This window comes from Protopterus annectens, chromosome 5.part1, assembly GCF_019279795.1.
Source record: "Protopterus annectens isolate FY-2018-M chromosome 5.part1, PAN1.0, whole genome shotgun sequence".
In the NCBI taxonomy this organism is placed as follows: Eukaryota; Metazoa; Chordata; order Ceratodontiformes; family Protopteridae; genus Protopterus; species Protopterus annectens.
The window spans coordinates 86,782,754-86,799,646 of NC_056736.1; the positions used below are offsets into that span (position 1 = coordinate 86,782,754).

Below are 16,893 nucleotides of genomic sequence, written 5' to 3' on the forward strand. Positions count from 1 at the left end.
TGAACTTTTGTTTTCTTGACTAGTATTTCATTGCCTTATTCTTACAGACCCACTTGGGAAAGCTAGGTGGTAGAATAGTTCAGTAGGAATACAGCACTAATGCTTGGAAGACTAATGGTAGGTATGAAGCCCAATGTTTTTGCTCAAAATCCAATATAGCTTTTACTTACCTTTACAAGATGAACAGCAAAAATAGGTAAGTAGTTTAGCTTTTTTTTGTTATGCTGGACTTCAGATAATGAACACCTTGCATTTTTCATTACAACGGGTGACATCTTTTATCAATGTTTGCACTGTTTGGTCAGTGCTGGTCTTCCTTTTCATTTACATATTTACTATGTATTTTTATAGTTTCACTCATTACCATCATATCTGCTGTTGGTGGACTTAATTAGTCAACGTTCGTTAAGCAGCCACACAGTGCTTTGCAAAAATTATGGTAGTTTTCTGAATGCCTCCTTACCTTACTGCAGTTTAACTTTTAACTTCTGTGGTAAGTACCATTAGGCTCCCCTTTCCTATTTCAAGGATATTTTTTTCCTTCAGCCGCATCTCCCAGAAATTACTATAGCGCTTGTTTTCAGCCTTGGAAGTCAGATTGCATTTTTTAAGCGACAGAAACAGTCCACAAGACCACCCACTCTTCATTATGTACATCCATTGTATTGCTGGGAAGGAGGATCTGTAGTACTAGTTAGACATGACTAATGATGGAACTTTTCATGATACTAAAGCACTAAAAATTAAAAATACCACTGAGCACTTCTAATTTGTTTTATCCACAGGCGCTTTGATCATCGACCTAAAGCAGATTCTTACTGCCAAGCAGTCTATCCCTTTTGCCCCACTGGACCTACAGATGGAAGCATTCCCCTTATGAAAGACAGTGACATCATAGAAGTCTTCAGACTACAAGCTCCTGTATGGGAGTTCAAATTTGGGGACCTGCTGGGTCACTTTGTAAGTAGTAGCTCTAAGATGAAATGTTGTTCTTAAATATTTTTACTTTTTCTTTTTTAAGTTTGGACATACAGCTGTGTATGTTCCATGTAATGTAATTGTCACTGTACAGAAGGAAATTGATGTCCTGTGCGTAAAGTTAAATTAAAAAATGCTTAGAATCAACTTCAAAGATGGCTGCACACCTTAACTCTGGCTCTCCCAATGTGAAAACAGAAACACAACAGAGAAGGCCAGTATTTATCGGTAAATTCAGTAACTGGCTAATAAGTGTACTGCCTGGATGCCAGAACAAAATAAAAACAAAGCACTTGGAAGAAACACTGGCTGGGGAGAATTCTGCAGCTATTCAGCAAAAAGTAATGCAATCTCCAGACATGACTTCCAGTAATCTACAGGAAGATTTAAGACAACTGCTCACAGACCTGGTTAAAATAAACAAAACACTTATGGAATATATCAACATAAACAACAAAAGGCTGGAAAAATGGAAGAAGCTTTAAAAAGATATTCAGATGAAGTGATAAAGCTGCAAAAATCAGAGGATGAAATGAAGAAAATTCTGGCTGAATGTGAGACTGCTCAGGAAGACATGTTTAAAAAATAATAGAGGACATAGTATGTAGACAAAACCCAAGATTTTCAGCTATCCAGAGAAGCTGGAAAGAACATACTGCATTAATTTTATGAAAGCACAAATAAGCATATAAACTGGTATTCCACAGCAGGAGTTGTTAGTTGAAAGAGCACGCCATGTGCTTGCACCAAACCTAGCTATGAGAAAGCAGCTGTGATGCCCCACCACTGGACCAGTAATCAAGTAGCCTCACTTCTAACCACTTTCACCAGTGGGGGATGTACACTGGGAGGATGACAGGTACACACACAGTATTACCAGATACAGATCTCTGCATCAAGTGCAATTTCCCCTAAGAGCACACAGAGACCGACCACAGACAGTCCGATGCTGGTTTCTCCCTCTTTCTCCAGATCCCCAGTAAGACTCCCCATTGGCACAGGTATAGAGTTGAGATCTCAGCTGAGTGGCCAAGCCAAGACCTCCAGCACCCTCTCTGTCCAAACAGTGCTTCTTGCCCCTGCCTAAGTAGCTGACACACACAAACCTTGAGGTTTGATTTATATACACACACACACACACACACACACACACACACACACACACACACACACACCTGGGAAAGGCTGCCACAAGTTTACTAGCTATGCCCCATTTTGCCCAGACTATAAAGTAGTTATCATTGCCACAAGCCAACTCCTTATCAACTACTTTATGGCCCTTAATAAAGGGTGTCCAATCTTACTGTGTAACATTCGTGTTAATACAAATGGTAGTGTGACCAAGTGCAAGGCTATTAGGAGTGACCCACAGTATCACCAAATAAATACTCTCAGAACTTAAATATTTCTAGACAGAGCAGCCACAATGAAAGGCTTACTTATATTTTAATAATAAATAATAAAAAAACAAGACAATGCTAAATATATGTGTTTGTGTGCATGTGTGTATATATATCTATATATATATATAGAGAGAGAGAGAGAGAGATGCATTAACATCAGAGTTCAAAATCACAGCAAATATTTAAAACAACATTGCAAGACAGTCTCAAATAACATGTAAATTAAGTTTTGCTATATTCCTGACTATATCAAAAAGAATTATACTGTACTGTTCCCTAGACTTACTTAATTAGAGCAGCAAGGCAGATGTGGTGAATAGATCTACTAGCTGATGTTGCCAGGTCAAAGACAGAATACAGAATGCTGTCCCTCTCTCAGAGGCTTCTTAAATTAATATCTCAGCTATTACTGCTGGAATAGCTTGCAGAATGACATAATTTCTTGTCATCTGACTTTATCCCAGGTAAAACCCCCACTGCTCAAGGCTAGCAGCATTTAGCATGTACCTGTGAAAATAGTAGCACAAGGGCTTTTCCTCAGAACTTTGCAGATCTTGGAAGTCATAAAACAATACAAAACGTCTAAGACAATACAGAAATTGTGTCTGTTGGTCCACTGAAACTGAAAGATAACATATTTTTATGGCCCATCCATAAAGTAATTTAATTTCAGCTATTTTTCTCATGTTTTGCAAGTTAACCTTCTGTATTCCAGTTTCTTCCTGTATAATATATGTACATTTAAAGAGTTACAAATGTATAGGCACATTTCTGTTCTATTCCAGTAGGGCATGCTGTGTTTACATTTTAAGCACTTTGCAAAATACCTCTTCAGGACATGTCTGTACCAACCATCTTATATGACATACAGCATTAATACATTTGTAACACAAACATCTTATATGAGTCATATTGATATTCACAGACATAATTATTTACAAAATTCCAGATAGCTGGCTGGCCATATCTCCTTTTGCTACACTTCTGTATAAATCACATTAATATTCACAAATGACATGTAATTATTTACAAAATTCCAGATAGCTGGACTGGCAGTATCCCCCTTTGTCACAGCAGCCAAGACATTTAATAGTAAAGATGCAATTCTACCAACAGAAAGAGCTGATTCTGAAAAACTGTGGCAGAAGAACAAAATATTAAAAGTGATAGACAGAGTGTTTGTGGAGAATGATTACTCATACACCAGGCAGAAGAGCAGTAAATTCATTCCACTATTCAGGGAATGTTGAGGTGCAGGTGTGAGAGTCACAGTGCTATACCCAGCTATCTTAAAGGTATTCTTCCCTGGAGGTACAAATCATTTTTTGACAAAGTTCAGGAGGAAATACAAACGTTTGTCCAGCAAAGTGAGCTGTGAAACAGGATGAGATTCTGCTACTTGTTTTTCTGGTAGTAAAGACCACAGAGAGACTGTACCTGTGAAACCTTGTCCAATTTTTCAAAGGAAAATGTTGGAGAGAAGAAAGGGAGCACTAGAGTTGACTACAAGAATAGAAAGTACATTGGAAATGGACTAGAGTCAGGATTTGGAAGATGGAGATGAACAGTAATGTAACCATTAACTTAATGTGGGATTACAGTGCAATATTTATATTTGTGAAGTATAACAGAACAAGAAAATCTGGAAATATTGGGACTTTTTCAGAATTTGTTGGAATTGTGGTGGACTCTATAAAGTATATGCCATACTTCATGTCATTAATGTTCAGAAAAATGCTTTGGGGGAGGGGAAGAGAAGGGACAAAGTTAACTGTAAGTAAAGAAAATGTTTTTCTTAATAGTACTATTTTTGTAGTGTATGGTTTTCTTTGCATGCTATCAAGTAAAGTCCTAGTTATTTTAAGTGTAATGGGGATTGTATATAGGTGCAGCGGTTCCTTTGTTTTCCTTTCCTTCCCCTTTCTCTCTTTCTTCTTGTTCAGTTATAAGAAATGTAGGCAGTGCAAGGTAAAAACCAGCAAACAAACAAACAAACAGCCTGGTTAAAAGAGCATGACAAAAGAAACATTAATGTGCTTTTTCACATTCTTCCATGGGGCAATGACTGGATTAAGGTTCTTTGATTGATTTAGTAACAAGTTTTAAGAGAAAGCAAGTAAATGAAAAATAATATTGAATATTATGAGGCTTTTTCTAACAAATGAATGTATGCTTATTAGCAGTTCTCTATCTGGTCCCCATCTCTCAATGGAAATCTGATGAAGAGAAATTGATTGTCTGGTTCTCATGTCTCCGTGAAGACAATCTGGTAATGCGAAATTATCTGTCTGCTTCTCATGTCTCCATGGAGACAATGTGATAAAGAGAAATGGATTATAGTCTAGTGGAGAGTGATTAGCTGGGGGGGGGCTGGGGGGAAGAGAAACTGGCTAGGAGATAATGTTCTGTGAAAGCATTCAGTGTTTTTCCAGCTGGGAGAGCTGTAAAGACAAGACAAAAACAGCACTTAGTAGAAGCACAGGCTGCACCATGCATCTTAGCATGAATGACCTTTCCTTTAGGTTAACTCAAGTCTTTGAGTGTAGCTGTTAGCTTGGGACATTTGTTCCTTTTAGGAGTGTTAAACTTCAATATTTGAAGATGTGCATAGTTTTATGTGTTAGTATTAAATTAATAGGTTTGAGGGGGTATTGGGGTTTTCTTTGTTTTTTTGTTTGAGGGCTTTCAATAAAACAAAAAGTTTTGTAATATGTCACATACACTCAAATAGATATGAAAAGAAACAACTGTATTAAAGTTCGAACTGGCAAACAGTGTATGCATGTAACACAAAAGCTGGAACTAGACATTTAACAAAGAAGGTGTTCTGCATAATAGGTGAGAATAATAACTTTTTAATTCAATGATGTTTTCCGTACTGCCTTTAAATGTTAGTGTTCTCACATATGAATACAAAAAGAAAGAATAGTGAACTACATTAAAAATGTAAAGTGCAAACCACTATGTTACAGGAGACATACTTGGAAAAAACTGAACATGTGAATTTGATAAAGAAACATTTTCAGGATGGTTATTCAGAGGAATATCTGGGACAAAGGAAAGAGGAGTACTTGTATTAATTACAAGATGTGCTCCAGTAGTAATAGCAGAGGATAAAAAAGATAATGGCAGATTTATTGTCCTAAGGGGCTACTTTCAAGGGAGGAGGATTCTACTGGCATGTATTAATATTCCACCTAAAACTGCTATAATGGAGCTTAAGAAAATTCTGGGAGAAATAATCAGTTTTCAGCAAGGAAAATTACTTATAGGTGGGGGCTAGAATTTGATTTGCAGCAGTGAAGATATGTTCAGGGGTCCCAAAAGGGAAAGTATAACAAAGGAGGGTCGATTTTTGAAGAAATGTATACAGATATTTGGCATAGAAGATGTGAATTTGTTAATAGGAGTTCGGAGTGAATGTACATATTATTCCTCAAGATATGAAAACTGGAGTAGTCTAGCTAGATTTACATTTCACAAGAAAATGTGCACTTAATTGAAGGTCTTGGTACGCACCCAATAACTGTTTCAGATCATGCGGCAATAATAACTAAAATAAAAACACAGAGTAATGAGATGTAAATGAGACACTGGTGTTTTCCCACCTATCACTTGAAAAGAGAGAAATTTAAGGAATGCGTAGTGGAGAGTATCTGGGAGCTATTCGAGAGGATATGAATTACTTCTGAAAATATAGCTAGTGAGTGGGATAAAATTAAGATGTAGTTTAAAATAGGGTGGAAATAAAAGAAAGGGAGCTATGGTTAAGAAGTAACAAAAATTATTTAGAGGGACTGAGAAATGTTAAAGTATTGCAGAATAGGAGGTATCTCACAGAACAAGAAGAGGATCAATTGCAGAATGCTAAACAGAAAATAAGGGATTACCTCGATAATATACAAGAGTTTAGAAATATTGCTGTCAAGCAACTGTTTTTTGATAATAACAATAGAGCACAAATACTTTTAATGCAATGATTCAGGCAACAGAATGTAGAAAGGGTTGTCACCAAACTTAAGGAGCCTATAACAAGAAAGGTAACGAGATCCTGTAGAGGTACTAGAAATGTTTCAGAAATTCTATGAAAGTCTGCATAAAGCAGAGAAATATAGAAGTCAAGAAAAGATGGAAATGTTTATGGAAGAATTAAATATACCATGTTAGAGGTAGATGAGGCTCAGTTACTAACGGTCAGGATAGGAGGACATGAGATAAAAATTGTGATGTACAACCCATCTACAGGAAAGTCCCCAGGAATAGATGGTATTCCTGTGGAAGTTTGGAAGCTAGGAAGGAAAAATTAATAAAGATGTGGAAGGTTTTGTTTAACAGTATTTTAAGAGGAGGAGAAGTACCAGCATCCTGGAAGAAAGCAGTGCTAGTTGTAATATCTAATGAGGGTAAAGATCCACCAGATACAGCTTCATACAGGCCCATTTCAATACCAAACCATGATTATAAAGTGTTTATGTCTGTAATGGATAAAAGCATGACAAAAGTAATGACAAAAGTGATAGATATGGATCAGTATAGTTTTGTGGAGGGGAGGCAAACATTTAACAACATTAACAGAACATTGATGATCCAGAGGAAAGCAGAATGTAAAAACATACTATTGTTGTTGTTGTTGTTGTTGGCAGCTCTTGGTGCAGAGAAAGCATTTGAGAGAGTAAGCTGAGACTCTATAAGCCAGAGCAACGAAGGCATTTGCAATTCCTGAAAAAAATATATAAGGTTGATTAGGAGGATATTTGAGGGATCAGAGGTGAAAATTAAACTGGGTGGGGTCTTCTCTGACAATTTCTCCTTGAGCAGAGGAACCAGGCAGGGGTGTCTTCTTTCCCCTTTGTTATTTGCATTATTTTTAGAACCATTGGCAAAGAAAATAAGGAACTCAGAAATTGAAGGATAGAATTGGTATAGTAGCCAAGAAAAGCTGGCTCTATTTGTAAATAATATTGTATACTGGACAAAACCCAGAAAGAGACATTACGGTGTTGTGGAACCTTTTAAGACAGTTTTCAAATCTTTTGGTGATACAAAATTAATGAAGTTAAAACAAAGGCAATTCTGGTAAATTATTTCCCCACACATGAATTGGTCCAGCAATATCCATATTTATGGGGACATGATAAAATGAAGTATTTAGGAGTATGGATTAAAAGTGATTCTGGTGTGGACATTCAAGATGGCTGCACATTAAGTAGCAGCTTAATTCTAGCTCTCCCATTGTGGAAACAGAAACTCAGCAGAGGTGGCCATAGACTTGAGTTTATGGGTAAATTTCATTAACTGGCTAGTAAGTGTACTGCCTGGATGCCAGGAAAAAAGAAATACAGAGGGTCTGGAAAAAAAAAGTGAGGAAGAAGCACTGACTTGGGAAAGTTCTGCAGCTGTTCAGCAAAAATCAGGGCAATCTCCAGACATGAATTCCAGTAACCTACAGGAAGAAAGAAGACAACTGCACACAGACCTGGTTAAAATAAATGAAAACTGATGGAGTATATCAACACAAACAACAAAAGGTTGGAAAAAATGGAAGAAGCTTTAAACACATATTCAGATGAGGTGATAAAGCTGCAAAACTCAGAGGTCGAAATGAAGAAAACGCTGGCTGAATATGAGACTGCTCAGGAAGAGATGTTTAAAAAAATAATAAAATTAGCAGACAGAGCACGTAGGGAAAACTCAGATTTTCAGCTATACCAGAGAGCCTGGAAGGAGCAGACTGCGTTAATTTTATGAAAGCACAAATAAGCAAATGGGCTGGTATTCCACAGCAGCAGTTGTTAGTTAAAAGGGCAAATCATGTGCATGCTCCAAACTTGGCTATGGGAAAGCAACCTATACCTTTAATAGCGACAATGCAATGCTACCAGCAGAAGGAGTTGATTCTGACAAAACTGTGGCAGAAGGACAAACTACTAAAAGTGGGAGGCAGCAGAGTCTTTATGGATAATGATTACTCATTGTACACCAGGCAGAACAGGAGCAAATTTATTCCATTATTCAGGGAATGTAGGGATGCAGGTGTGAGATTCAGACTGCTGTACCCAGCTGTCTTCAAGGCATTCTTCCCTGGAGGGACAAAATCTTTTTTTTGACGAAGTATATGCTTAGGGGGAAATACAAAAGTTTGTCCAAAAAAGTGAACTGAAACTGTGAAACAGAGTGAGATTCTGTTTCTTGTTCTTCTGGTAATAAAGACCACGGAAAGACTGTACCTGTGAAACCTTATCCAATGTTTCAGTGGAAAATGTTGGAGAGAAGGAAGGCAATACAAGAGTTGACTAGAAGAATCAACAGTATGTTGGAAATGAAGCAGAGACAGGATTTGGAAGATTAATATGTACAGGAATAAAACCAGTACCTTAGGGTTTACAGTGCAGTAATTATATTTGTGAAATATGACAGACAAAAAACTGAAAATATTGGACTTTTTCAGAATTTGTTGGACTTTTGGGGGACTCTAAAGTATCATTAATGTTCAAAAAGTTGGGAAGGGGAAGAGGAGAGAGAAAGTTAATTGTTAGTAACTATTTTTTCTTAAATAGTGCTGTTTTTGCGGTGTGTGGTTTTCTTTTCATGCTATAAAGTTAAGTTTTCTCAGTTACTTTTAAGTGTAATTGGGATTGTAAACAAGTGCTGCTGGCTATTCTTTTTTTTCTTTTCTTTCTCCCTTCTTCTCTTTTTCTTTCTGTTGAGTTTTAAGAAAAGTAGCACTGCAATGTAAAAGAAAAAGTCTGGTTAAAAAGCATGCCAAGAGAAAAATTTGTGTTTTTCTCATTCTTGCATAGGCGATGACTGGATTAAGGACCTTAGACTGATTTGGTTTTAAGAAAGAACAAGAAAATGTAAAAGAATATTGAATGTTATGATTTTTTTAGCAAATTCAGATTTGCTTAGTGGCAATTCTCCAGCCGGTCTTCATGTTTCCATGGCAACAACGTGATAAGGAGAAACTGGCTGGCTGTCTCCATGGAGACAGTCTGAAAAAGGGAAATTGGCTACAGTCTGGTGGAGAGTGATTGGCTGAGGAAAAGAACAGAGAAATTGGTTATGACATAATATTCTCTGAAAGCATTCAGTGGTTTTCCCAGCAGGGAGAGCTATAAAGCTAAGACAAAAACAGTTAGCACATAGTAGAAGCACAGGCTGCACCATGCATTTTAGCATGCATAACCTTTCTTTTAGGTTAACTCAAGTTTGTGGGTGTGCTTTCAGTTTGGGACTTTTGTTCCTTTTAGGAAGGTAAAATTTCAATTTGAAGATATACATAGTTTTGTCTATTAATGTTAAGTTAATATGTTTTAGGGGGTTATTGGGGTGTGTTTCTTTTTTTTGTTTGAGGGCTTTTAATAAAACAAAAAGTTTTGTAAGATGTGGCATAGGCTTAAATGGATATGACAACAAAAAACTGTATAAAGGTTCAACCTGCCAAACAGTGTAGGCATGTAACACAAAAGCTGGAACTAGACATTTAACAAAAAAGGTGTTCTACATAATAGGTGGGAATAATAACCTTTAATACAGTGGTGCTTTCTGTAATGTCTTTAAATGTCAACAGTCTCACAGATAAATACAAAAAAGAAAAAGTAGCAAACTATATTAAAAAATGTAGAATGCAAATAGCTATGTTACAGGCAATACACTTAGAACTGAACATGTCAGTTTGGTAAAGAAAGGTTTTTAGGATGGTTATTCAGCTGAATACCTGGGACAAAGGAAAAGTTGACTACTTATATTAATTGAAAGAGGAGCTCCAATAGTGATAGAAGAGGATAAAAAAAAATAATCATGGCAGATTTGCAGTGCTGTGCTAAGGTTCTACCGGCAAGGGAGGAGGATTACACTGGCATGTATTTATATTCCACCTAAAACTGCTATAATGAAGCGTAAGAAAATTATTGGAGAAATAATCATTGTTCAGCAAGGAATATTACTTATAGGTGGGGACTGGGATGTGATTTGCAGCAGTGAACATGTATATAACAAAGGAGGTTAGACCTTTGAAGAACTTTATGAAAATATTTGGCATGGAAGATGCAAATTCAGTAATAGGAGTTAACACACATAACACAGGTTTAGTAATAGGAGTTCAGAGTAAGTTTACTTATTATTCCCCAACTGGATTGGACTAGGCTAGACAGAATTTACATTTCACAAGAACATGTGTGTTTACTTGAAGGACTTGATATGCACCCAATAACTATTTTAGATTGTGTGCCAGTAATAACTAAAATAAAAACACAGACTAATGAAATAAAAATGAGACACTGGCACTTTCCTACCTATCTGTTGAAAATAGAGGAATTTAAGGAATGGATAGTAGAGTTTATTCAGGAGGCTATTAGAGAGGATAGAAATTTCTTCTGAAAAATATAGCTAGTGAGTGAGATAAAATTAAGGTGTGTTTAAAAACAGGGTGGAAATAAAAGAAAGGAAGCTATGGTTAAGAAGTAACAAGAATTATTTAGAGTGACTGACAAATTTTAAATTATTACAGAATAGGGAGAATCTCACAGAAAAAGAAGAGGATCAACTGCAGAATGCTAAGCAGGAAATAAGGGATTACCACGATAATATGCACAAGTTTACAAAGATTGCTGTTAAGCAACTTTTTTTTTTGATAACACTAGAGCACAGTAATGTTTAGGACAATGACTCTGGTGACAGAAAGTAGAAAGGGCTGTCACCAAGCTAAGGGAATTTATAACAAGGCAGGTAACAAGATCCTGTAGAGCCACTAGAAATGTTTTGGAAATTCTATGAAAGTCTGTATAAGCAGAGAAATATGGACATCAAGAAAAGATACAAATGGAAATGTTTATGGAAGAATTAAATATGCCAAGCTAAGAGGTAGATGAGGCTCAATTACTAACGGTTAGAATAGGAGGAGATGAGATAAAAATTGTGATGTGTAACTAATTAACAGGAAAGTCCCCAGCAATAGATGGTATTCCTGTAGAAGTCTTGAAGCTAGGAAGGAAAAAATGATAAAGATCTGGAAGGTTTTAACAGTTTTTTTAGAAGAGGCAAAGTACCAGTGTCCTGGAAGAAAGCAATGGTAGCTGTAATACCTAAAGAGGGTAAAGATCCATTGGATCCAGCTTCATACAGGCCCATTTCAATACCAAACCATGATTATAAAGTGCTCATGTCTATAATGGCTAAAAGAATGACAAAAGTAATGCCAAAATTGATAGATATGGATCAGTGTGGTTTTGTGGAAGGGAGGCAAACATTTGACAACATTAATAAAGCCTTGATGATCCAGAGGGAAGCAGAATTTAAGAAAATACCATTGTTGTTGGTAGGTCTTGATACAGCGAAAGCATTCAACAGCTGGGACTTTATGAGCAGGGAATGGAAGCATTTGCATTTCCTGAAAAAATTATAAGGTGGATTAAGAGGATATATATGGCTGGTGTCCTTTCTGATAATTTCTACTTAAGCAGAGGAACCAGGCATGCGTGTCCTCTTTCCCCTTTGCTATTTGCATTATATTTAGAACCATTGAGAAAACAAATAAGGGACTCAGAGGTGGACGTCTATTACAGCAAGTAACGTCGGAAGCTAACGTTTGGAATTACCTTAATAGAGAAACGGACAATCCTTTTTCAAACATAGGGGAGGTGTCTGTTCCAAACACAGTAAGTACCTCTATAGATGACAAGCCTATGTGTAAGAAAAGCATATATGAATTGGAGAAATTTGTCTTAAAGTTTATAACGTTGAATTTGGAAATACAGTATTTTACTGAATGCATTACGAGAAAAAATAGTGCCTAGGGGCTTGCGAACAGCGAAGTTCCCCAATTGTGTGTCTCCAGGAGACAGGTTGAGTAAACAATTGATAGAGCTATACAACGAAACAGGGATTAATATGGTGAAAATGCTAATAGACCATTACCACAGTGAGTTGAATGTTTTAAACGATAACTTCAACAGTTTGGATGAACGTATTCATGGCTTTGTTAGTTTCAATGACTTTATAGATCTATACAATGGTATAGAAATTAAGGCAGATCGTCATCAGTCAACTATTATAGCCAGAAAGCAATCCAAATTAAAAAGAGACATTTTGTCATACAAGAATGATCAGGCTTACGTAATATCCATTGATTCTACAGTACCTCCTAAAGTAGGTTACCAAAATGACTCTGATAGAAGTATATCTAAAACTTTTGCCCCTTTGAGAGAAACAGAAAAAGTCAACAATCTGGAAGAAATTAACCAGAATGGGGAAAGATTTGAAGAAGATTTTCCCGCCTTACCCTCGACTAGTGTTGAAAACAATGCTTCAGTGAATAAAAACAACATGAATTATGCTGAGAAAGTAGCCTCTTCATCTAATATTAACACTACTCCTTTTCACAAGAAACAGGAGCAGAACAAGAGAACTATGAAGTGGCACAACACCACACAATTTCAGGGGAAGGGCAGAGGAGCGAACAGACGGAGATGGTGACCCAGTCTCCAACTGATAACATTGACAGATTTGAAGTTGGAATATTGAATTTATCAGACTTTGATTTAAGTCCTGTTACAATAAGTATATTAAGAAAGGGCTTCAATTTTATTCCGACCAATACACTGAATTTGGGTAAACTTCTGATAGATTTTAGACTTTTTTTGAGAAAACTTAACTTAAATTACATCATGGAAGATTTGAGAATAGATGGTTCATGTGATAAAGTTAGTATTAGTAAACCCAGTACATATAACCCACCGTTGATAAACACCTTACAAGTCTTTCAAAAATTATGTAAAAATGAGTTTAGACATATTAATACACAAAGTGTTACAGACAACCTAATAGACGAAGAACAGTTAGCATTAAAAAACCTGGTTAATAATAAGGACATTAGAATAATGAAAGCGGACAAAGGTGGGAAACTTGTGATAATGAATAACAGAGATTATATAACATCTATAGACGAATTGTTACAAGATAAAGAAACATACACCAAGGTCAATATTGAAGTAGTCTCAAAGAAATTCCAAAGAATGGATACCATAATGTTTGACATGTTTTGTCAAGGAGAAATAGATAGAACCGAATATGAATTTTTGTATAATGAACATCCTAGGTTAGCCACATTTTTTGGTATTCCAAAAATACAGAATAACAATACAAAACCACCCTTTAGACCAATCATTTCGGCAAAAAATTCAAAAACAGAAAATATTTCCATTTGGTTGGATAATATATTGAACCCCATAGTTCAAAAGTCCAAATTTTACATCAAAGATTTGTGGAATCTGTTAGAAAATTTAAGGGATTTAAAAATTACTGACAACAACATGTTTTTTGCTACTTTAGATGCAAAAAACTTGTACACTAGTATTGATCAGGACAAGGGTATTGAATTTATGAGAGAATACCTAACAAAGAATACAGATTTTACGGCAACAAAAACAAATTCCTTATGTACTTTAATGGAATTAATTTTGGAGAACAACTTTTTTAAATTTAACAACAACATATATAAACAAAAGTCAGGAGTAGCTATGGGGTCAAGGGTGGCTCCATCCTTTGCAAACATTGTAATGGCAAATTGGGAGACTACATTTTTGACAACAAATCCACTTTTTGGAAAAGTTATTAAATATTGGAGATACATAGATGATTTGCTATTTATATGCAATGGGCAACAACACGAGTTTGTAGAGTTAGTCCATGATCTGAATGAGAGTACGAACTTTTTATTTTTTAAAATAGGAGAATTTGGTAAGAGCATTTCTTTTTTGGATCTGACCCTTACTATTGATGACATTTCAAAGACCTTTAGAAGTAAAATCTATAGAAAACCATGCTTTGCCAATAGTTATTTACAGAAAGACAGTTTACATCCCACTCACATGAAAAGAGGGGTCATTAAAGGTCAAATCATACGGTTGAGCAGATTAACCTCTGAAGAAGAAATTTTTCAAAAAGAATTGACACTTTTAAAATCTTTGTTCATGAACAGAGGATATTCAAAGAAGTTCATAGACAAGATTGAGAGTGAAGTAGTACCTTTGAGAAAGGGAGTGACTAAACCTATTTTATTTTCTGATGAGGTAGCCCTATGTGCACCTAAGGTATGTACCTTAGATGCTTCCAAAAACAAACAAGAAGAGAAAACATTTCTAACAGCTTTTCCATTACCAATGGTGAATGAAATATGGTTAATAAAATCTATCACTGAAAACAATTGGAAAGTTATTTTGGGTAATAAGGACTTAGTGTCCATCATAGGTCCAAAACCCAAATTTACCTACAAGAAAGTTGTAGACTTAAAACTTTTATCAGAGTCCGGAAAGAATGCTAGTGACAACAATAGAAACTTAGTTAGGAGTTGCACCAACAAGAAAGGGACCTTTAGTTGCACTAACTGTAAACAATGTAGGTACATGAGCAACTCTTCTTTTGTGGTAGTAGAGCACTTGAATTACACCTTTTGGGCAAAAGATTACTATAATTGTAATAGTGAATTAGTGATTTATCTTGCCACATGTGTTACATGTAAGAATTACTACATTGGTAAGACAAAGAGAATTTTTAAACGCAGAGTATATGAGCACAGCCTTGCCATCCAAAAGAAAGACAAAAATAATGCTCTCGCTAGGCATGTAACTACATGTAGGGATTTTAAGAAGTTTGAATTCTTCATTTTGGACGCTGTTCAAAAGGGATTGTATTTAGGGGATTTAAATAACATTCTTGAATGTAAAGAATCTTTTTGGCAACTGGTATTTGGTGCAGACCAAACACCGGGATTGAATGAAGTTATTAGATAATTTTTTGTACATAAATATTAGATAACAACATACATTCATATTTACATGTACATTACATATACATATATATATATATATATATATATATATATATATCAATAATATTTTAGGACATTTTATGGAGAGTTTTTAACATCAAATAACCAAGTATACCAAGTATTTCAACATTAGTAATAATAATAATTTCACAAAGTTTATTGAATTGATCAATGTTTTATGCAATTTATAGCTTTTTAAAAAAAGAAAATAATGGTGGAATAATGAGATCACTTCCTGTTAAATTATGTATTTAAGTCTTTAATTGTGTCATTTCCCATGTTTTTGAAGAAGTTCATGCAAAATAAAAGGTGGATGAAAGCGCTAAAACATTGTGGAAAGTGGAGTTCGTTGTGGCCAACTATAACATCCTTTTGGTTTGTTTTTTGTTTGTCTTCAAGTTAATACGTTTCTTTTCTGAAAGATTGCTGTTAAGCAACTTTTTTTTTTGATAACACTAGAGCACAGTAATGTTTAGGACAATGACTTGGGTGACAGAAAGTAGAAAGGGCTGTCACCAAGCTAAGGGAATTTATAACAAGGCAGGTAACAAGATCCTGTAGAGCCACTAGAAATGTTTTGGAAATTCTGTGAAAGTCTGTATAAGCAGAGAAATATGGACATCAAGAAAAGATACAAATGGAAATGTTTATGGAAGAATTAAATATGCCAAGCTAAGAGGTAGATGAGGCTTAATTACTAATGGCTAGGATAGGAGGAAATGAGATAAAAATTGTGATGTGTAACCCATCTACAGGAAAGTCCCCAGGAATAGATGGTATTCCTGTGGAAGTTTTGAAGCTAGGAAGGGAAAAAATGATAAAGATCTGGAAGGTTTTAACAGTCTTTTTATAAGAGGCGAAGTACCAGTGTCCCGGAAGAAAGCAATGGTAGCTGTAATACCTAAAGAGGGTAAAGATCCATTGGATCCAGCTTCATACAGGCCCATTTCAATACCAAACCATGATTATAAAGTGCTCATGTCTATAATGGCTAAAAGAATGACAAAAGTAATGCCAAAATTGATAGATATGGATCAGTGTGGTTTTATGGAAGGGAGGCAAACATTTGACAACATTAATAGAGCCTTGATGATCCAGAGGGAAGCAGAATTTAAGAAAATACCATTGTTGTTGGTAGGTCTTGATGCAGAGAAAGCATTCAACAGCTGGCACTTTATGAGCAGGGAATGGAAGCATTTGCATTTCCTGAAAAAATTATAAGGTTGATTAAGAGGAGATATATATGGCTGGTGTCCTTTCTGATAATTTCTACTTAAGCAGAGGAACCAGGCATGTGTGTCCTCTTTCCCCTTTGCTATTTGCATTATATTTAGAACCATTGAGAAAACAAATAAGGGACTCAGAAATTCAAGGATATAATTGGTATGGTAGTCAAGAAAAGCTGGGCTGTGTTTGCTGATGACATTGGTTTATAGGTTCATAGGTAGGTACCAGGTTATTGGCCCTAGGGCCTATATAAGCCTAGCAAACGGTACCGTGGCTTTTGCCACCCAAGAAAATTATTTTCCTGTGCCTCTGTCAAGCAGAGCCACAGAAGTGATCCCCGGGGTGAATTTCCTATCTCCCATCCAATCATCAAGATTTTTCTTGAAGAGTGCTAATGAGGAGCTTTGTTTGATATAGATAGGTAGTTTGTTCCAGAGTATGGGAAGTCTCTGGGATAAG

At 35.8% G+C, this 16,893-nt stretch overlaps 1 protein-coding gene across 1 annotated transcript in view; it reads left to right on the forward strand.

The window, feature by feature from the left end:
• CLN5 (CLN5 intracellular trafficking protein) overlaps positions 1-16,893 on the forward strand; it is a 220,823-nt gene that overhangs the window by 93,411 nt on the left and 110,519 nt on the right. Inside the window, exon 2 of the mRNA XM_044072902.1 lies at positions 786-960. Within this exon, the coding sequence (XP_043928837.1) occupies positions 786-960 (175 nt within the window). The remainder of the gene's footprint in view (positions 1-785; positions 961-16,893) is intronic.